The sequence below is a fragment of the Coenobita brevimanus genome, chromosome 103 (genome assembly GCF_032717465.1).
Source record: "Coenobita brevimanus isolate Jiangsu-jjx chromosome 103, ASM3271746v2, whole genome shotgun sequence".
Taxonomy (NCBI): domain Eukaryota; kingdom Metazoa; phylum Arthropoda; class Malacostraca; order Decapoda; family Coenobitidae; genus Coenobita; species Coenobita brevimanus.
This window is the reverse complement of record NC_137056.1, coordinates 34,665,692-34,688,145: the sequence shown is the minus strand read 5'-3', so window position 1 is coordinate 34,688,145 and position 22,454 is coordinate 34,665,692. Positions and strand designations below refer to the sequence as shown.

At 42.3% G+C, this 22,454-nt stretch overlaps 1 protein-coding gene across 1 annotated transcript in view; it reads right to left on the bottom strand.

Annotated features, from left to right (window-relative positions):
• The window catches only part of LOC145415746 (proton-coupled amino acid transporter-like protein acs), a 174,184-nt gene that overhangs the window by 80,773 nt on the left and 70,957 nt on the right, over window positions 1-22,454 (bottom strand). Inside the window, exon 6 of the mRNA XM_080284981.1 lies at window positions 2,869-3,045. Within this exon, the coding sequence (XP_080141107.1) occupies window positions 2,869-3,045 (177 nt within the window). The remainder of the gene's footprint in view (window positions 1-2,868; window positions 3,046-22,454) is intronic.

Below are 22,454 nucleotides of genomic sequence, written 5' to 3'. Positions count from 1 at the left end.
TTCATCCTAACATAAGGCTATATACGGGATATTGGCATATGCCTAATGACCTCAAGTGAACGATTGATATACTTTGGAATTATACGAATAATCTTCATATTATGTCTATATAAAGGTTTCGGGACAATACGTCGTCAAGTCAATTCACCATCATAACAATAACTAAACAATTTGCCATCAGGACTTTTCGCCATCAGGATGATTCCCCGTCATTTATTTACATACCAGTTAAATTAGCAAGTACACTAGTTTTTGAATACTGCACTTGTATATACCTCTTCAAAGTAGTTTTAAAATACACCCAGGATGTTGTAGTACCAATGGAAACTGATGATGACAGCTATGGGTGATGCTAGAACATAATTTAAAGTCAACTACAGCAAGGTATAAAAGTGCAACTTATAAATGACATCCAAAGCCTACGTTACTGAATGAACATAGACTTTGATGGATCGCCCTGAAAATTAGTTATTAAAGTATCAATTAATCAATAATGAGTATACTGTATTTACAGAATGATGGGGAATCGTCCATATTTTGACAGCAAATTGTTGATTTCACGGCGAATTGTTTAGGAACCACATCAACAATCTACCTCCTTCAGTAATGGTAAGAACTACTGTATACTGTAGTTTTCATGTTTTTTTCCTCTTTATACACTATTAAAATGTTACTTTAAATGTTTAAACATAATGATATTTCATGTATGTGAGAGCTAAGGTGTGTGTATGTGAGAGTTTAAGCAGGTCTGCAAATGTATCCCCATTGCCTCCATGTTATAATGGGTTTGCTATACGATGGATTGCTATACGATGGGGTTTTCAAGAATGGAACCCCATCGTATAACGAGGGATTACTGTAATTGACGGGAAATCGTTCTGACGGCGAATTGTCCTGACTCCGAGGCTAAGGGAGAATAAGGGCCTCAGAGCCCTCACTCATCACTGTCAAAACTGGCTGGCTGGGCAGGGCTGGCTGATGAGGCTGGACCGGTGAACGAGCGTGTGTTGTCCAGCGCCGACCGTCGGAACGTTTCTGTTGTGTTCGAGTGTTCGCTGTTCACTGAGCTGCGGATCATCCATCGTTGTAGCAAATCGTTCCCATCTTATAGTGGGGGTAGGGTACTAAATTGTCGACATCATATAAGCGAAATATCATATAAAGAGACATCGTATAGCGAGGGGTTACTATATATACTGTATATATATATGTATATATATATATACAGTAATCACTCCAATATCCGACGTAATAGAGCCATAGGTAGGTCCGGATATTGGTTCTGTCCGGATATTGGGCCCCAGCTTATGGACTTGTACTTATGGACCCTAACTCAGAGAAACACCTATACAACTCCCTCTGGACATGCATAGCACCTATTTAAGACCCAAATCACACCAATAAGGCACATAAATGACTGAAATAAATGCAAAAGAAACATAAAATGAGGGTTTAGAAGTATGTTCATACATTAATAAACATTCTGGTGACCGGCTCCTGGACTGGTACTTATGGACCCTAACCTAGCCTAACTCAGAAAAACACCTTCCTACTGCACATGCATAGCTCCTAACACCCTATTCACACCAATAAAGGACATTAAAGAGTGAAACGAGGTAAGTATAGTATGGAAAAAAGTACAGTATGAAACATTCTCCCTACTTATAGCAAGTCCATTGCCACCTCGATGAATAACCGCCTCGTCTCGGACTCTGACAGTAAGAAGGATTTCCTGAAGCACTTGCAGTACTCTGTTCCTGAAGTCTTGCACTGAACTTAGTCAATCGCACACAGAAGTCCGTTCTCTTCACAGTGTGCACTCTTGTCTAACTAATGCTCCATTGTAACTTACTAAGTGTTGCACTTTAACTTTTCCCATTCTTATAATTTTCCAAAGCCAAAACAAAAAGTCTATTTACTTTAAATTTTTTTCCAATTGAGTCTTTTCTCTCACAACTGTAAATCCTTAACACAACACACTGTTTTTTTCATTGCACAACACTCTAAATTCCCGTGTGGTCTAGTGGAGAGAAAATAGACATAAATGATTACTTAACCTATGGGGATGCATCAGCAAGAGGACACTGCAAAAAACTGCAAAAAAAGAGAGGTGGTAAAGACGTAAGGAAATTTTGTTTCTCAAATAGAGCAATCGGTTAGTGGAATGCACTACCAAATGAAATAGTGTGTGCCAAAACAATTCACAAATTTAAGGATATGTACAATAAATATGGGTTAAGACACGGGAGAGTATGAGCCTGACTCATTCCTGTAAAGATACAATTAGGTAAGAAAACACACACACAAACACACACACACACACACACACACACACACACACACACACACACAAATCCACTATACACTTACTGTACATCAGCCCCTCACACCACAACACCCTTACTCACATTATGCACTTTGCTTTCACAACACAGACAATCCTCCAACATAACTGCAATAATGGATCTCTGTGAATCCCCAATTGCAGTGGCCAATTTCCTACAGTCTACTAGGTTCAAAATATAAGCCTGGGGTCACACCACCAATATATTACAAAGATATCCTCAGACGGTCTGACTGAAGTACACTATTAACCCCTTCTTTACACTGGTGTATCAAGATGTCATTGTATTTCTCCACACCATTCATGCTGATGCGAAGACAAAGGTATCATATAAGTACAGTAATGCACTCTGAATTACCTCCAACACATCAATTAAATAGTGTGGTACACATGTACCACCCACAGTTTCTGCAGAAAGCCACAGACATTTTTTGGTACACAGATAACTCAAAAAACAAGACAGTACTGTGGTACAGATGAGGTTAAGAATATAATCCTGAATCCCAAGCTTCTAGGGAACTCACCACACCAATTCCTTCAAAGGCATAAATGGAGGTCCCAAGGAAGAGAGGCAGCTGGTCCCAGGATTTGAACTCGGGGCGGTCATAAGAGGATGGAATATCGGTGAGCAGGTAGTGGAAGGTGATGGCCAAACCCAGACCAAGGAACACATTGCTGATTAGTGAGAACGGAGCCAGTACCTGCACACACGTGAAGACAATCATAAATGAAAGAGGCAATGTTAAAAGGGAGAAAACAATGGGTTCAGCAAGGATTACAAATTTTTTAAATGTATGTATGTATATAAATCCATCTATCTATCTATTGCCAGACGCCTCAATCCCGTTTGGGGTGGCCACAAACAAATCGCCTTTACATTGCCCTGTCCCCTGCCATTTCGCTGCCCTGCTCCCAACTCACACCCCCCTCTCTCATATACCTCTCCACCCCATCTCTCCATCTCATCCTCAGCCTCCCCCTCCCTCTTCCCCCCTCCTACTCACTCACATACACTCTCTTCGTCAGTCTTTCACCCTCCATCCTCTCCACATGGCCAAACCACCTCAGTGTGTTCCTCATAACACTTCCTATCACATCCACATCCACACCACAACGCTCCTTTATATCCTCATTCGTCAGCCTGTCTCTCCCTGTGACCCCACAGGCTCCTCTTAAATAACTCATTTCCACTGCTCTCACTCTTGACTTGTGTCCTACCAACAACGTCCAAGCTTCACTTCCATACGTTAGAGTTGGTATCACAATACTGTCATGTAGTAACTTTTTCACTTCCATGCTCACTTCCCTGTTTCTTATCACTGCTTTCAAAGAACCAGCAACCTTTCTTCCCTGCTGTACCTTTTCAAGCACTTCACCCTCCAAACCTCCATCCTTACTCATCACACTACCCAAGTACTTAAACGTACTCACATTTTCCAATTCCTCACCATCCAACCTCGCTGTACATTCACTGACTTCACCTCTCTCAAAGACCATCACTTTACTCTTCCCTACATTCACCTTTACATTCCATTTTTTGTACACTCTCCCAAACTCATCCACCAAGCCTTGCAGCTCCCCTTCGTCTTCACTCAACAACACAGTATCATCTGCAAACAACAGTACAGGGAGTTTCCAAACACTATCCTCTCTCACCAGGGCCACTCCAACATCCACTATCCTGCCTTGTACCTCTTTTATTACCCCATCCATGAACAGATGGAACAGCCATGGAGACATGACACGTCCCTGTTTCAACCCAACCTCCAAAGAGAAAAATTCACTTAGTTCAACATCCACATGCACTGCAGCCTTAGCACCATCATACATACTCTTCATTCAACAACTTTCCATCTACTCCATAATCTTAATACTTTCCACAATCCTTGTCTATCCACCCTGTCATATACTTTCCCCAAATCCATGAAAGCCGCATACAACTTCTTTCCCTTCTCTAGAAACTTTTCCACTAAACATCTAAGAATGAATATCTGATCTACACAACCTCTTCCCTTCCTAAAGCCTCCCTGTTCTTCTCCAACTAATTCCTCTGTTCTTTCTCTAACTCTGTCAATAAGTATCCTACCATACACTTTTCCTATTATACTAAGAAGACAAATGCCCCTATGATTACCACACACTTCTTTTTCCCCTTTTCCTTTGTACAAGGAAATAATTATACCTGACTTCCAATCCTCCAGGACTCTACCTTCCTCCCAGGCAAATCTGCACATCTTCCACATCCATTCTACTACTATCTCTCCCCCATGCTTCAGCATTTCACCACACACTCCATCAATTCCTGGGGCTTTCCCCAATTTAACTTTCTTCATTGCTTCCACAACTTCTATCCTACTGATTTCTTCCTGTCTTCTCACCTCCCTCCTTCTCCCAGCCATTCCCCAGCCACTTATATTCACATTATATATAAATATACATAAATATATATAAATATATATATATATATATATATATATATATATATATATATATATATATATATATATATATATATATATATATATATATCATCATCATCATCAGCCATTATAAGTCCACTGCTGAACAAAGGCCTCCCCCAACCTTCTCCATGAATTCCTTGGCTGAGCCAATCTTTGCCACGTTTTCCCTGCAAATTTCTCTATCTCATCTCTCCACCTCCTGTCTGGCCTGTTCTGCTACGCTTACCATCTCTTGGTGTCCAGTCAGTTAACCTCTTGCTCCATCGATTATCCCTTGTTCTTGGTACATGGCCTGCCCACCTCCATTTCTGTTCTTTTATAACTTCTATAATATCTTTGTCTTTAGTCTGCTCTCTCGCCCAAGTTGATCTTTTCCTGTCTCTCATAGATATTCCCAACACTGACCTTTCCATTGCTCTCTGAGAACGAATTAATTTATTTTCCATCAATTTTGTCAGTTTCTAAGTCTCACAACCATACGTCATAGCTGGAATTATACATTCTTTATATACTTTTCGTTTCATACAAACTGGCAAGCTACTTTCATATGGTCTATGTTTACCGAAAGCTTTCCATCAAATTGTAATGAGTCTTTTTATTTCGCTATCATTATCTTTCGTTAATTTTAGTATTTGTCCCAGGTAACTGTACTCCTCAACTTCTTCAAGAATTTCTCCACTTATTCTAATGACGCTCTTTGGTGTTTGAGGATTAAACATTACTTTAGTTTTACTCTGGTTCATCTTTAGTCCTACTTTGAGATTTTCTCTGTTCAGGTCATTTAACATTTCTTGCAAAGTCTCTGCTTTTTCTGAGATTAGGACAAGGTCATCTGCAAATCTTAAATGGTTTAGCTTTTCTCCATCTACGTTTACTCCTTTGTTTTCCCAGTCTAGCTTTCTGAAAATACTTTCTAGGCATGCTGTAAATAACTTTGGTGAAATTGTATCTCCCTGATGCACGCCCTTCTCAATCTTAATTTTCTCTGAGTCCTTATGTAATTCAACTGTAGCAGAGAGATAAGAGACAGACAATGAGCAATTCTGTAATTTTGTGCATGTGTGTTTTTTTACCTATTTGTATATCCCTATTTACGTATTTGTCGTACTGTATACAGAAATTGAGCTAAGCTCATGCTGTCCTGTCTCGATATCAATATTTATTTATTATTTATTTTGTGATGTACTATGTATTTCTGCTACTGCCTGATGATTTTATTCAACTTAGGACAGTCTGTGGTAGTGAAGGGATTGATGAAGAGTGTATATGACTCTTGCAGTTGAGAGCGAGAGAAATTTTTAACATTCTGTATTCCACAGAATACATCATTGGAGATCCTGTATTCACTGGAGGGTAGGAGTTAGTGAAAAAGAATGTTAACCATTTCAGCCCGCTAGTGTTTTTCAAGTTTACTCTTCCTACCCTCAGATGATTGATGAGCACAGGAAGAGAGTTTTATAAATGGAGAGGTCTGATACAGCTTTTATTAATTCTCCAATAATGTAGGGCCATTCCAAGTTGAATAAAACCACCTTCAGGTTGTTAGGGGAAAAAAAATAGTAGGTCAGGTTGCTGGAATGAAATTGAAGAGGTTCTAAATGCAGCATCTAACAAGGGCTGGTGTTGTTTGGGGGTTTGGAGGCACGAACTTTCTCTTATATGTTGTCTGTATAATTTGAACAACAACGTAGTGTTCATGGGCAAATATGCATTATTAATCCTCCTCGTCCCACCTCTTCTTCCCACCTGTAGATGGTATTTGGTAGGTTACAGCAAACCAGGAGAAGGAAAGAATATGGTAGTGGGAGATCTAATCAGTAGTGTGCTCAATGAAAAGGGCCACACACATCCATTCACCATTCAAGCCCCCTTATAGTACACCTGTCCACATGTAGCTTCGTATTTACCCAGCAGACCGCCTGGGAACACCAGATGCTGTTGGCATCCCTACGTGTCATGTGGGGTTGGTGGAGGATTAGTGCCCCTCCCTGTAAAACAATTAACTCTAAGCCATTGGCCACCCCGTCTGGGATACATGGCGTCTGGCAATGAATGAATGAATGAATGAATTTAATGAGATTTATATATATATATATATATATATATATATATATATACAGTATATATAGACGATTCCGGTGCTGTTCCTCCATCACTTCCCCCCTCTGACTTCCTCATGCTTGACATTAAAATTTCTTCAGTTGATGTATTTTCTGCCATCACTGGCCTCAGTACTAACAAGGCATATGGGCCTGATGGGGTCCCTCCTGTTGTTCTCAAGAACTGTGCTTCTGTGCTTACACCCTGCCTAGGCAAACTATTTCGCCTTTGTCTGTCAACTTGTACCTTTCCTTCTTGCTGGAAGTTTGCCCTCATTCAGCCAGTCCCAAAGAAGGGTGACCACTCCCAACCCTCCAACTATCGTCCAATTGCTTTAACGTCCTGTATTTCAAAAGTTTTCGAGTCAATTCTTAATAGAAAAATTTTAAGGAATCTTTCCTATCACAACCTTCTTTCTGATCGTCAGTATGGGTTCCGTCAGGGACGCTCCACTGGCGATCTTCTCACCTACCTTTCAGACTCCTGGTCATCCTCCTTTCGGGACTTTGGCGAAAGCTTTGCCATTGCACTTGACATCTCAAAGGCTTTCGATCGAGTCTGGCATAAATCTTTAATTTCCAAACTGCCCTCCTACGGTTTCTATCCTTCTATCTGTGCCTTCATCGCTAGCTTCCTTTCTGGTCGTTCTATAGCCGCTGTTGTAGACGGCCATCGTTCTTCTCCTAGATCTATCAACAGTGGTGTTCCTCAGGGCTCTGTCCTATCACCAACTCTCTTCCTTTTATTCATCAATGATCTTCTAAGCTGTACATCTAACCCTATCCACTCATACGCTGATGACTCCACCCTTCACCTTTCCATTCGGTTCCCGCAACGCCCATCTCAACAGTTACTTCAACAAACAAGGGATGAAGCTATGGCACACCTAATGTCTGACTTGGCTCATATCTCTGACTGGAGTAAAAATAATATGGTTGTCTTTAATGCATCTATGACTCAGTTCTTACACCTATGAACCCGACAAAATCTTCCACAGGTATACCCACTAATGTTTAATAATATTCAGCTTAATCCTCCATCATCCTTGAACATGCTTGGGGTTTCATTTACTCGGGACTTATCTTGGAAAGATCATATTACATCTCTTGTAAAATCTGCTTCCAAGAGATTGGGCGTGCTAAGCCGACTCCGCTCTTTCTTTACCCCTGCACAATTGTTGACTCTATACAGGGGTTTTATCCGCCCCTGTGTGGAGTACAACTCTCATGTGTGGGGAGGCTCCCCACATACAGCTCTTCTCAATAGGGTGGAGTCAAAGGCTTTTCGTCTCATTAACTCTCCTCCTCTTACTGACTCCCTTCAACCTCTGTCTCTTCGCCGCACTGTTGCATCTTTATCTCTTTTCTATCGCTACTTTAATGGTCACTGCTCCTCTGAACTGTCTGCTTGCATTCCTTCACCTCTACGACGGGTGCGTAGCACCCGTCTGGCAGCAAACTCTCATCCCTTTTCTGTCCAACTCTCTAATGCAAGAGTTAACCGTTACTCCCAGTCTTTCATTTATGCAACAGGTCAGCTCTGGAACTGTCTCCCTCTGTCTGTATTTCCTGCTGCCTATGATCTCCAGTCTTTCAAACGTAGTGTGTCCAGGCATCTCAAAATGATCGGATCTTGAATTTGGCTCTCTATTGTATTTTGTTTTTCTCTTGGAGGGAACTGTTACTGCGGGCTCATGGCCTTTGGTTCCTTCTTCCTCGCATAAAAAATATATATATATATATATATATATATATATATATATATACACAGTATACCTGTATATATATATATACATACACAGTATATATATATATATATATATATATATATATATATACTCTCCCTACGTGTCAAGTGGGGTTGGTGGAGGATTAGTGCCCCTCCCTGTAAAACAATTAACTTTAAGCCCTTGGCCACCCCGTTTGGGATACATGGCGTCTGGCAATGAATGAATGAATGAGTTCCCTCTTTATATATGTTTTCGAGCAGTTTTACAATGTTCTCACTCACTCCTTGTTCTCGCAATGAATTTATAATTGCTATGTGCTCCACTGAGTCGAAAGCCTTTTCGTAATCAACAAAACCTAAGCACAGTGGTTTAATATATTCTGTAGTTTTCTCAATTAGCTGATTCATTGTGTGCAGATAATCAGTAGTCGAATACACGCATCGGAATCCTGCCTGTTCACAAGGTTGGTTTTCCTCCAAATTTGTAGCTATTCTGTTTGTAAGGACTTTAGTGAAAAGTTTGTAAATGACTGATAGCAAGCTAATGGGTCGATAGTTACTAAGGTCTTTTGAGTCGCCTTTTTATAAAGTAGAATAACAATTGCATTACACCATGTTTTGGGAATTTTCTTCTGTTTTATACATTGGGTAAATAAGTGAGCAAGCCTATTTTGTACTTCTGCTCCTGCATCCAACAGTAAATCTGCTACTATTCCATCTTCTCCCGGAGCCTTCCCTCTTTTCATATTTTTAAGAGAAATATTTACTTCGTCTGGTGTTATCTCAAGTATTTCACTTGTGTCAACAGAAAAGTTAGCTATTGGTACTACTGTCCTTGATGCATACAGTTCTTTGTACAATTCTTCAACTCATTTCAGCATCATATCTCTGCATTTAATGGCTTCACCGTTTTTGTCTTTTAGTGATGTAATTTGTTGCATTCCAAGTGCCATTTTATTTCGGACCTGTTTCAGACTTTTTCCTTTTTTGATGTTTTTTTTTATTTGATCCATGTTTCTCTTTCTTTTTTCGTCTCTTTGTCTTTTGTTGATAAGCTTATTTAATTCCACTTGTTCTATTTCATCTTTCTTTGTTTTTACTTTCATTACCTTTCTTTTTTTCATAAGCTCAAGTGTCTTCTCTGAATACTTCCCGGCTTTGGTTGAATTAGGTTTTCCTACTACCTCCGCTGATTCTTTTAGGACTTTTGTTAGTCTGTCATTCAACTCATCAATGTCACATCCAGCATAACTGAGAGCCTGAAATCTGTTCCTTATTTCCAACTGAAAAGCTGCTTTGTTTTCGCTGACTTTTATTGGGCATATCTTTTTGTCTTTAATCATCTTCTTTCTTTCACTTTTGAAATTGAATCTTGCTGTGCAACCCACCATTCTATGGTCACTTCCAATATTTACTTTGTTGATAACTGTGACGTTTGTGATTGTGTTATTCTTATTTGTTATAATGAAGTCGATTTCATTCTTTGTTTCTCCATTTGGGCTTCTCCAGGTCCACTTTCTCCCTGTTCTTTTGTGAAAGAATGTGTTCATTATTCTCCTGTTAAACATTTCTGCAAAGTTTACCAACATTTCTCCTCTTTCGTTCCTTTCTCCCAATCCAAATTTTCCCATACATGCTTCTCCAATTTTTGGTTTTCCAACTTTTGCATTGAAGTCTCCCATGAGTATAGTATAGGTGGTCTTTTCTTCTTCCATAATCTGGGAGATGTCATCATAGAATGTTTCAATTTCTTCATCTGAGCTCTGAGAAGTTGGTGCATATACTTGTATCACTTTCAGGGTATATTTTTTGCACAGTCTACTTACAATCACTGCCGCTCTGTCAGATGCACTGCTGAATTTAACAATGTTGTCTGCAAGATTTCTGTTAATTAGAAATCCTACACCACTAACTCTTTCATTTTCCCTTCCTCTGTGGTAAAATAGGTGGCCACTGTCATTTAGCTGAATTATTTTTTCTTCTTTTCTGTGGGTCTCACTCAAATCTACAATATCCCAACTAATGTTTTCCAGTTCAGCCATTAAGTTATCACGTTTGTAATCTTCAGCGAGGCTTCTTACTTTGTATGCATAGATCTTCATTGATTTAAGAGTGTTTAATATCCCAGTCTCTATCTTGTCAACACAGTGCTTACTCACTTTCGGTGGCACACTGCCCATAAGCACAGGAGGTAGTGCGTTGGACCTTTCATAGACGATGATCCAAAAGGAACGCTTGTAAAATACTTTGCAATACAACTCATGTCTGGTTGGGAGGATTGTGGCAAATAATCTCACCTCCCTGCCACATAGTTTCTGGTGAGATGTAATTTTTTCTGCCGCCTTATTCGTTATATTCAGTGGAGCTCTATATATCTATAGGGGGTCCCATGGTCCGCACCGTCTAAGACGGTACCTTGTATATCTACAAGGCCTTCCCCTATCCGCCACCCGGGGACGTGCCAGGTAGCAGTGGGTAGCAGTGGGATCCTCCATATATAATGGAGGCATTGATAAGAAACAGAGGCTTGAGTGTTGCAGCTACACGAGGCTTACATGAAGGAGTGCTAGTGCCAACTTTAACATATGGATGTGAAACTATGGTTTGGTATGAAAATGAAAAGTCAAGAGTAAGAGCAGTGGAAATAGGACTGCTGAGAAATGTATGTGGAGTACAGAGGGTGGATAGGATACAAAATAATGTGATTCGTGAAAGTTGTGGGGTGAGGAAGTCAGTGGACACCCGAACTGAAAAGAATGTACTGAGATAATTTGGTCATGTGGAGAGAGCGGATTACAACAGTGGTGAAAAAGGTACACCTGAGCGAATCTGAAGGAGGAAGGAGGCGAGGTAGGCCAAGGAGAAGGTGGAGAGATATGGTGGATAAGTGCGTGAAGAAGAGTGGTTTGGAAGCCGATAAGGCTAGGGAACTGACAAGAGATTGAGCTGGCTGGATGAATGTTGTGAGGAGAAGTGCATGATCAAGGATTTGGCACCCCTTTTAACTTGGCAGCATCTGGACTGACTCAATCGGATAGGTTTTTGTGAAGCTACAGAACGTGGTGAATGTTTTTGGCGTATCAGATACAGCCAGGATTCCGGGGGCTTGAATGATGAGTAAATGGAAGTATGGCTCATTGGACTGGGCAAATTTAGGCTGTCTGGACACTGTCACTCCTCACCCTGCCCTAAGGTGGGAAAGGAGGTCCGGATGATGATGATATATATATATATATATATATATATATATATTCGTGCTTGTGGGCCCTTTGGGCCCCTCGTATTGCTCCTACAGGGGGGCTTACTCTTTCTCGCTCACTTTCTCGTGCTTCGCACTTGTTTCCTCGTGCTTCTCACTTGTTTCCTCGCGCTTCACGCACACGTTGCAATCATTTCAGGTAATCCGAGTCACGCTTATGTGGTGTTCTAGTAATGTTGTCACTTTGATTTCTTGCAGCTAACCAATTGATTGTGTTATTTGCAGCTTTGGGAATGGAACCCAAGTTGTCTGAATGCAAGTCCAAAATAAACACACAGACAGACGGCTACTGGTATAGTACATTTTAGTTGTAGCTAGGGGCAAAAAATTTTACAGAGATCCTATGCTGGGTGCTGGGAGTGGCGTTTTTTGGTCAAAATGTGATCGCTCATTATAATAAAAGTTTTTCAATCGTGATGGGACCAAGTTTTTTCACATCAGCAAATTTTCTGTGATTTTTGTATCAATTTTGGTGTGATTTGAATGTGTAGTTTCGGCTGCCCAAAATACACACACACACACAACTAATCCTTCTGCATACACTGTTAATCTTTTCTCTCCGTTGGCCTCCTCCAAACACAACCTTATCACCTAAACCTGTCCTACGGCTCCAGTATGGCCTGCAGACTCTCCAAAGAAATGTCGTCTGTGGCACTTTGGAACTGCGGATTGGGAGGCCATCAGGTAGTACTTCTTTGATTTTCCATGGAATAATTATTGCTTCCATGGCCGGGAGCCATCTTGGTGAGCCTTGCGCATTATGGAGGTTATACTCTCGGGCATGGAAGCATACATTCCTTTCTCATATCCTTTGATTAATGCAAGAAAGCCTTTGTTTAATCACGCTTGTTCTAATGCTGTCTGCAACAAGTAGAGGACGTATAAAAGGTACCGAAGCCAACCCACCCCTGAATCACATCTTTTATACGTTTCTGCCCGGAATCGTGCTAAGTCTGTTCTTTGCTCTGCTAAAAATAATTTCATCTGTACTAAATGCTCTCAACTTTCCAACTCGCTTTTTCCCGCTCCTTCTGGCACCTTGCCGAAAACCTTTCTAACAACTTTACCTCATCATCCTTCCCTCCTCTTTTCTACTATGATGGCTCTGTAGCTATTTCTTCTACTGACAGAACAGATCTCTTTCGCTCAGAATTTCTCCTCCAAGTCCACCTTAGACGATTCCGGTGCTGTTCCTCCATCACTTCCCCCCTCTGACTTCCTCGTGGCTGACATTAAAATTCTTCACCTGATGTATTTTCTGCCATCACAGGCCTCAATACTAATAAGGCATATGGGCCTGATGGAGTCCCTCCTGTTGTTCTCAGGAACTGTGCATCTGTGCTTGCATCCTGCCTAGGCAATCTCTTTCGCCTTTGTCTGTCAACTTAAGCCTTTCCTTCTAGCTGGAGGTTTGCTCTCATTCAGTCAGTCCCAAAGAAAGGTGACCATTCCCAACCCTCTAACCATTGTCCAATTGCTTTAACATCCTGTCTCTCAAAAGTTTTCGAGTCAATTCTTAATAGAAAAATTTTAAAGCATCTTTCCTATCACAACCTTCTTTCTGATCGTCATTTTAAAGCATCTTTCCTATCACAACCTTCTTTCTGATCGTCATTTTAAAGCATCTTTCCTATCACAACCTTCTTTCTGATCGTCATTTTAAAGCATCTTTCCTATCACAACCTTCTTTCTGATCGTCAGTGTGGGTTCCATCAGGGACGCTCCACTGGCGATCTTTTCACCTACCTTTCAGACTCCTGGTCATCCTCCTTTTGGGACTTTGGCGCAAGCTTTGCCATTGCACTTGACATCTCAAAGGCTTTCAATCGAGTCTGGCATAAATCTTTAATTTCCAAACTGCCCTCTTACAGTTTCTATCCTTAATATCTGTGCCTTCATCTTTAGCTTCCTTTCTGGCCATTCTATAGCCGCTGATGTAGACGGCTATTGTTCTTCTCCTAGATCTATTAACAGCGGTGTTCCTCAGGGCTGCTCTGTCCTATCACCAACTCTCTTCCTTTTATTCATCAATGACCTTCTAAGCTGTACATCTAACCCTATCCACTCATACGCTGATGACTCCACCCTTCATCATTGCATTCGGTTCCCGCAATGTCCATCTCAGCAGTTAGTTCAACAAACAAAGGATGAGGCTATGGCACACCTGGTGTCTGACTTGGCTCGGATCTCTGACTGGGGTAAAAATAATCTGGTTGTTTTTAATGAATCAAAGACTTGGTTTTTACACCTATCAACCCAACAAAATCTTCCACAGGTATACCCACTAATGTTTGATAATATTCAGCTTAATCCTACGTTATCTTTGAACATGCTTGGGGTTTCATTTACTCAGGACTTATCTTGGAAAGATCATATTACATCTCTTGCAAAATCTGCTTCCAAGAGTTTGGGTGTGCTAGGCCGACTCCGTTCCTTCATTACCCCCGCAGAATTGTTGCCTCTATACAGGGGTTTTATCCGCCCCTGCGTGGAGTACAAATCTCATGTGTGGGGAGGCTCCCTACGTAAAGCTTTTCTCAATAGGGTGGAGTCAAAGGCTTTTTGTTTTATTAACTCTCCTCCTCTTACCGACTCCCTATAATCTTTGTCTCTTCGCCGCACTGTTGCATCTTTATCTCTTTTCTATTGCTACTTCAATGGTCACTGGTCCTCTGAATTGTCTGCATGCATTCCTCCACCTCTATGATAGGCGCATAGCACCTGTCTAGCAGCAAACTCTCATCCCTTTTCTGTCCAACTCTCTAATGCAAGAGTTAACCATTACTCCGTCCTTCATTTGTGCAGCAGGTCAGCTCTGGAACTGTCTCCCTCTGTCTGTATTTCCTGCTTCCTATGATCTCCAGTCTTTCAAACGCAGTGTGTCTAGGCATCTCGAAATGATCGGATCTTGAATTTGGCCCTCTCTTGTATTTTGTTTTTCTCTTGGAAGGAGCAATTTTGCGGGCTTGCGGCCCTTGGTTCCTTCTTCCTCACATAAAACACAAACACACATACACACACACACACACACAAAGAGAGAGACACGGCAAGGAACAATTGGAGAAAGAGAGGTAACAACAAAACAAAGGAAGAATATAAAAGAACTAGAACTGAATACACAAGAATACATAGAGAGGAAGAAAGGAATTTTGAAAAAGGTATAATAGAGGTGTCTGAGGAGTATGTGTGGAGTGACGCGTATGGATCGGGTGCGAAATGATGAAGTGCGAAGGAGAACTGGAGTTGTTCGGGAGATGACTGGTAGAGTTGAGCAGAGGGTGTTGCGATGGTTTGGGCATATGGAGAGAATAGATAATGAGCGATTGGTGAAAAAGATAACTAGATCTGATGTGAGAGGTGTAAGGTTGAGAGGAAGATCACGAATAGGATGGATGGACAGTGTGAAGAGAGCACTGGATGCGAGAGGGATGTCTGTTGAGCAAGAAAGAGTAGCTGTGCGTGACAGAAATAAATGGAGAGAAATTGTGAATGAATAAGTGATGACGCAGCCCTGAGCGGATATTCTCCCGCATTTGGTCTGATCAGCTAGTCAGGTCAGGTGCGGGTAAGGGGATGGGTCTGTTATGATGTGGCAGGGGCAAACCAGTTCTGCTGTTGGGCCCTGCCGCGGATGTCACTGATTGCATTGCGCAGTTGACCCTTGTGTGGTGTGGTGCGGTGAGGATCTGTCCGTTCACCCCTTTGGGGCTAAGATGCGAATGAATGTGTTTGAATGGATGAGTAAATGAGGAGTGTGTCGTCCTGTCTCGGCTACCTCCCTTTCCTTGGGGGAAGCAGCCTAGGTATATAGAAAGATAGATAAATAATAGACAAATGTAAGGATGAACCCAAACTGTTTTATAGATTTGTCAATGGCAAACTGAAACAAAAGGATGGAATCACCAAACTGAAAGTAGAAGGAGAGGTCTATAAAGATGTGGCAATGCAAGCTGAAATAATGAGCAAATGTTTCCAATCAGTTTTCACTAATGAAAAGGAGTTTGTGGAAGGAGAGGGAGTGACTAGAAATGTGGTGATAAAAGATATAAAAGTGGAAGTACAGGAAGTATACAAATTACTGGAAACTCAAGATGTAAGGAAAGCCCCAGGACCAGATGGAATCTGTAATTGGGTACTGAAGGAATGCCGAGAACAATTGGCGGATAAGATTCACAGTTTAATTGCGTGTTCTCTGGAAGAGGGGAAAGTGCCTCAAGAATGGAAGAGGACAAATGTGGTACCAATTTATTGGGGAGGAAACAGGGAAGAACCCCTGAATTACAGACCAGTGTCCCTAACCAGCATGGTCGCAAAATTGTGCGAGAGAATTCTGAAAGACAGATGGGTAAAATATCTGGACGAGATGAATATTTTGGCTGATTGCCAGTTTGGATTCAGAAGTGGAAGGTCATGTGTTTCCAACTTGTTGAGTTTTTACTCAAGAATGATTGATGTGCTTCAGGAAAGAGATGGTTGGGTGGATTTTGTGCATTTAGATTTGGAGATGGCCTTCGACAAGATACCCCATAAGAGACTAATGTGGAAACTAGAGCATATAGGCGGACTGAAGGGGAACCTCCTGGAATGGATGAGAGACTTTCTGAGAGACAGACAAATGAGGACAGTAATAAAGGATAGGATGTTTGGATGGAGGGAAGTAACAAGTGGAGTCCCACAGGGCTCGGCATTGGCGCCAGTAATGTTCCTGATTTACATAAATGATATGGTAGATGGAGTAAACAGTGATGCAAGTCTGTTTGCTGATGATGCAAAGATCTTGAGGAAGGTAGAGGTTGAGGAGGATTGTAAAATGCTGCAGGAGGATCTGGATAGGATACACGAATGGAGCCAGATGTGGGAAATGAAAATCTATCTATCTATCTATCTATATCCCGACGCCCTAATCCCGCAAAGGGTGGCCGCAGACAAAACGCCTCCAAGTCACTCTGTCACCCACCATTTGACTACCCTCCCACCAACTCACCCCCCCCCCTCCCTCATATACCTCTCAACTCCATCCCTCCACCTCATCCTCGGTCTACCTCTCCCTCTCCCTCCCTCCACCTCAGCTACATACACCCTCTTAGTCAGTCTTTCATTCTCCATTCTCTTCACATGTCCAAACCACCTCAGTGTATTTCTCCTAATCTTCTCAACCACATCCACAGCGTTCCTTCACTTCTTCATTCGTCAACCTGTCCCTCCACGTCACTCCACATGCTCCTCTCAAGTAACTCATTTCCCCTGCTCTCACTCTTGACTTGTTCCCCTCTTGCAAGGTCCATGCCTCGCTTCCATATGTCAGGGTAGGGATCACAGCACTATCATGCAGTGACTTCTTAATATCCATACTCAACTCCCTATTTCTCATCACTGCTTTCAGTGTACCAACAACCTTCCTTCCCTGCCGTACCCTTTCACACACTTCATCCCCCAAAGTTCCATCCTTACTCATCACACTACCCAAGTACTTGAATGCACTCACATTCTCCATATCCACACCATCCAACCTCACTGCACACTCTGTGACTTCATTCCTCTCAAACACCATAACTTTACTTTTGTTTATATTAACTTTCAGGTTCCTCCTCCTACACACTGTCCCAAATTCATTCACCAAACCTTGCAACTCCCATTCATCTTCACTCAACAGTACTGTATCATCAGCAAACAGCAACACCGGAAGCTTCCAAATCCCACTCTCATTCATTAGAGCCACTCCCACATCCACTGCCCTACCCTGCACCTCCTTTACAACCCCATCCATGTATATATTAAACAGCCATGGGGACATCACACAACCCTGTTTCAGTCCCACACTGAGATCAAAGAACTCACTCAGCTCACCACCCACTCGCACCGTAGCCCTAGCTCCCTCGTACATACTCTTCACAGCACTCAACAATTTCCCCTCCACTCCATATATTCTTAATACCTTCCATATACCTTGCCTATCTATTCTGTCATAAGCTTTCTCCAAGTCCATGAAGGCAGCATACACTTTCCTTCCCTTCTCTAGATACTTCTCCACTAAACATCTTAGAACAAATATCTGATCTACACACCCTTTTCCCTTCCTAAATCCCCCTTGTTCTTCTCCAACTAGCTCCTCTGTCATATGCCTAACCCTATCAATGAGTATTCTACCATATATTTTACCAGTCACACTAAGAAGGCAAATACCCCTATGATTACCATATACTTCTCTCTCCCTTTTTCCTTTGTATAAAGGAAAAATTATACCTGATTTCCAGTCCTCTGGAACCCTTCCCTCTTCCCAAGCCAATCTACACAACTTCCATATCCACTCCTCAACAAGCTCACCCCCATACCTAAGCATTTCACCACACACTCCATCAATTCCTGGGGTCTTTCCCAACTTAATCTTCTTCATCGCTTCCACTACTTCCGCCCTACTGATCTCTTCCTCCCTCCTCTCATCTCTTCTTCTCCCAGCCATTCCCCAACCACTTATGCTCGCACTGCTCTCACTCTCTACATTCAACAGATCCTCAAAGTGCTCCTTCCATCTCCTCAATTTCTCTCTCTTCTCCACCAACAATCTATTATTCCTATCTTTCACTCCCCTGCTATTTCCCCTTTCACACTGCCTTACTTTCTTTACCTCCTTCCAAAACAATTTATTACTCTCCCTCCATTTCACACTCAGATTCCTCCCAAACTCTTCATCCACTTTCTTCTTACTCTCCTTCACCAGTCTCTTAACCTCCCTTCTGTTCACATATACCTCTCTCTTCTCTCTCTCATCTTCTCCCCTACCTCTACTCGCTAACCATTTACTAAATGCCTTCTTCTTTTCTTCCACAGCTCATTTCACCTCATCATTCCACCATGCTGTCCCTTGCACACCCTTCATCTCCTCCTCACTCCACAAACAGCCTCACATGCTGCGCCTATCTCTTCCATGAATATCTTACATACGTCTTCCACCCCTTCCATCTGCTCTAGCTCATACCTTCCCAATCTTTCTTCCACTATGCTCTTATACTCTATCATTTTCTTACTATCTTGCAATTTCTCCACTCTTCTCACAGGAGCTGCTTCCTCCTGTCTTCCCCTTCGTCTCCTCAACCACTTTCATTGCAGCTCTACCTTGGCCATCACTAAGTGATGGGCCAAGACTCCATTCCCCCACCCTCTCCACACTCTGGCATCCAACACTTGTCTTCTCATTCGCTCATCCACACACACGTAGTCTATTATTGCCTTTCGTTCAACAAGTTCACCATCCATCCTCCTCATTACTATCCATGTATACCGGTGGAACATCTTATGACAAAAGTAGGTGTTGGCTATTGCCAACCCCTTACAAGAACAGATGTCCACCAAAGCACTTCCATTCCCATCTACGTCAGCTGGCACACCCCACTGACCAACCACTCCATCCACTCGTACATTCCCAACTTTGCCATTCATGTCTCATGCGAAGGTACTGCATATACTGTATATATATATATATATATATATATATATATATATATATAGCAAGTGGATATAACAAGAGGAAGGAAGATGGGGTGAGGGAGGAGGAGCCAGAGTTCGAACTGGTACTGAGTATCCATGGGCTCGGCTTTTGTGGTAGGTAGCTCAGTCGGTAGAGAGGTGGCCTGCAGTTCTATCGGACCCAGGTTCAAATCCCCGCTGAGGCAGGGAACAGTTTAAGGATTTGGATTTAATAAACGCAGACTTTACTGATCTACTAGAAGACCCGCCAACATGTCGTAAATAGACCTCCGCTAATATCGATACACAAGTCCTGTATGAGAAAGCCTTAGCATGTATTCAATATGGACGGTGGGTGTTAGCAGTGAAGTGGTGACATGTGAAGGCGTATGGTATGTAGGAGGACTGCTGGGCCTTGGGAGCAGGCTGTGAACCCTATGCCTAGAGTCGGACACAGAAAAAAAAAAGGTGGGGGTGCCCATCATCCATTCACTCAATGTAGAATGATGCCATATGAGCTTTACACTTAGTGACAAGCCAAATGGTTTCCTATACCCAGGAAACCATTTACTACGCTGGGTGGTAACCATATAACCGGGGTTTCTGGCAGGGTTAAGTGTCCCCCAGATTCCCCTATCCAAAAGCACTTAATCATGGCAGTCGTTTCAGAGAGCCTCGGAGGGCCCAATACCTGCCCAGGATCCCAACCAAATGGGCAGACTCCCGTAGCTGTGTGGAATGTGAGAGGTGTGAATGAGGAAAGCAAGAAAGTGGAAGTGGTGAATGTGTTCAAGAGTGTGAGATATGCTGTGATGGCAGTGTGTGAAATGAAGATGAAAGGGTGTGAAGTGGAGGAGTGGGAGAGTGTGAAATGTGTATGGTCGGGAATGAATGGGAGAGGAAGATGTAAGGAAGGAGTTGTTCTGTTGATGAATGAGGTGAGGCAGAGTGGAATGAGAGACTACAAATGTGTCAGCTCGAGGTGTATGTATGTCAAGTTCAAGTTTGAGAAGGTGAAAGCGGCAGTGATTGTAGCGTATGCACTGTGTGAGGACAGGAATGAGAGAGAGAAAGACAGGTTTTGAGATGAGTTGGGTGAAGCAGTGGGAGAAATGCCCAGGAGCTATAAAGTGATTGCGATGGGGGATATGAACGGAAGAGTAGGCACAGGTCCTGATGATGACATCATAGGTTGTTATGGAGTAGCCTACTGGGAGAAAATGATAATGGGAATCGACTAAAGGATATGTGTCAGGAGAGGAGGTTGTTCATTTGTAATTCTTATTTCAAAAACAAAGATGCACATAAATATAAATGGTATAGAGGAAACGGGGATCATGTGGAAAGAAGCCTGATTGATTATGTGCTCATAGAGAGGTCGATGATGGGAATGGTTGCTGATACGAGGGCTGTGAGAGGACGATGTGGAGATCTGTCAGATCATATGATCGTGGTATGCAAAAATCAAGCTGAGAGGAGTGAGGTGCACCACGAGAGAGAGGAGCAGTCAGGGAGAAAGACTGAAAGTTGAAAAGCTGAGGATTAAAGAAATGGCAGATGATTACAGGACCAAAGTAGAGGAGGAGTTAGAATCAGTGAACTGGAATGAATTGGATCTGGATAGCCTGTGGAAAGCATATAAGGACTGCTTAGTTAGCAATGCTAAAGTGGTGTGTGGTGTGGCAAAAGCATCAACAAAAAAGAAGGGTACGGCATGGTGGGATGAGGAGGTTGAGCGAGCAATGGAGGAAAAGAGAAAGACATAGCTAAAGTGGTTACAGGACAGGGGTTCCTTTGAATTAAGAACTGAGTATATCAAGAGCAAGAAGCATGTAAAGAGACTAATGAAGAAGAAAAAGGAGGAGGTAAATGATGATCTGGGAAGAAAAATGACTGCGAACGACTCTGAAAAAAGGAAGTTATTCTGGAAAGAGGTGTGGAAATGTAGAAGTGAAAGCAGAAAGAATTGTGATGGTATGAAGGATGCAGGTGGTAGGTTACCAACCCATGGAGATGAAGTAAGGACCAGATGGAAAGAATATTTTGAAAGCCTGATGAATGGGAATAGAGAGAGCAGAGCGGCTGTAAACATGATTGGTTTTGGGGGGGTGCACAGAAGGAATGCAGTGCCAGGAGACGTGACACTCGCACAGGTGAAGAGCACTGTGAAACGGCTGAAAAATGGGAAAGCAGCTGGGATTGATGAGACGTATACAGAGATGCTTAAGTGTAGCGGAGAGAGTGGAATGAAGTGCTTGCTGGAGATATGTAAGAAGACATGGATGAGTGAAACTGTGCCTGCAGAGTGGAAAAAGGCTGTGACTGTACTCCTGTACAAAAATAAAGGTGAGTGATATGAGTGCAAGAATTATCATGGCATAAGTTTATTGAGTGTGTAGGGAAGGTATATGGAAGAATTATTATAGAGAAATTAAGAGAGATCTCAGAAGTCCTAGTGAGTGATGAACAGGATGGCTTTAGGAGTGGCAGAGGATGTGTGGATCAAATATTTGCAGTAAGACAGATAGCAGAGAAGGCTTGTGAGAAGGACCATAAGGTGTTTATGGCATTCATGGATCTGGAAAAAGCATATGACAAAGTATACAGAGAGGGATTGTGGAAAGTTTTGCACATGTACGGTGTAGATGGTAAGCTGCTGGGTGCTGTCATGAGTTTTTATGAGGGTAACGAAGCATGTGTTAGGGTTGATGGCCATCTAAGTGAGTGGGTCACAATCGGTGTGGGCGTGCGACAAGGTTGTGTGATGTCCCCTTGGTTGTTCAATATATACATGGACGGGGTGATGAGAGAAGTAAAAAACACGAGTAATGGAGAGAGGGATGGCATTGGTAATGAATGGTGATGGATGGAATATCTCAAATTTGTTGTATGCAGATGATGCAATACTGCTTGCAAGTACTGGACAAGAACTTCGTAGGCTAGTGCAGAGTTTTGCTGATGTCTGTGACCATCATGCCTTGAGAGTAAATGTAGAGAAGAGTAAAGTGATGGTTACTGAGAGAGAAGGTGACTCCCAATGTGATGTCACAGTGCATGGAGAGAGACTGGAATTGGTGAGAGTGTTCAAATACTTGGG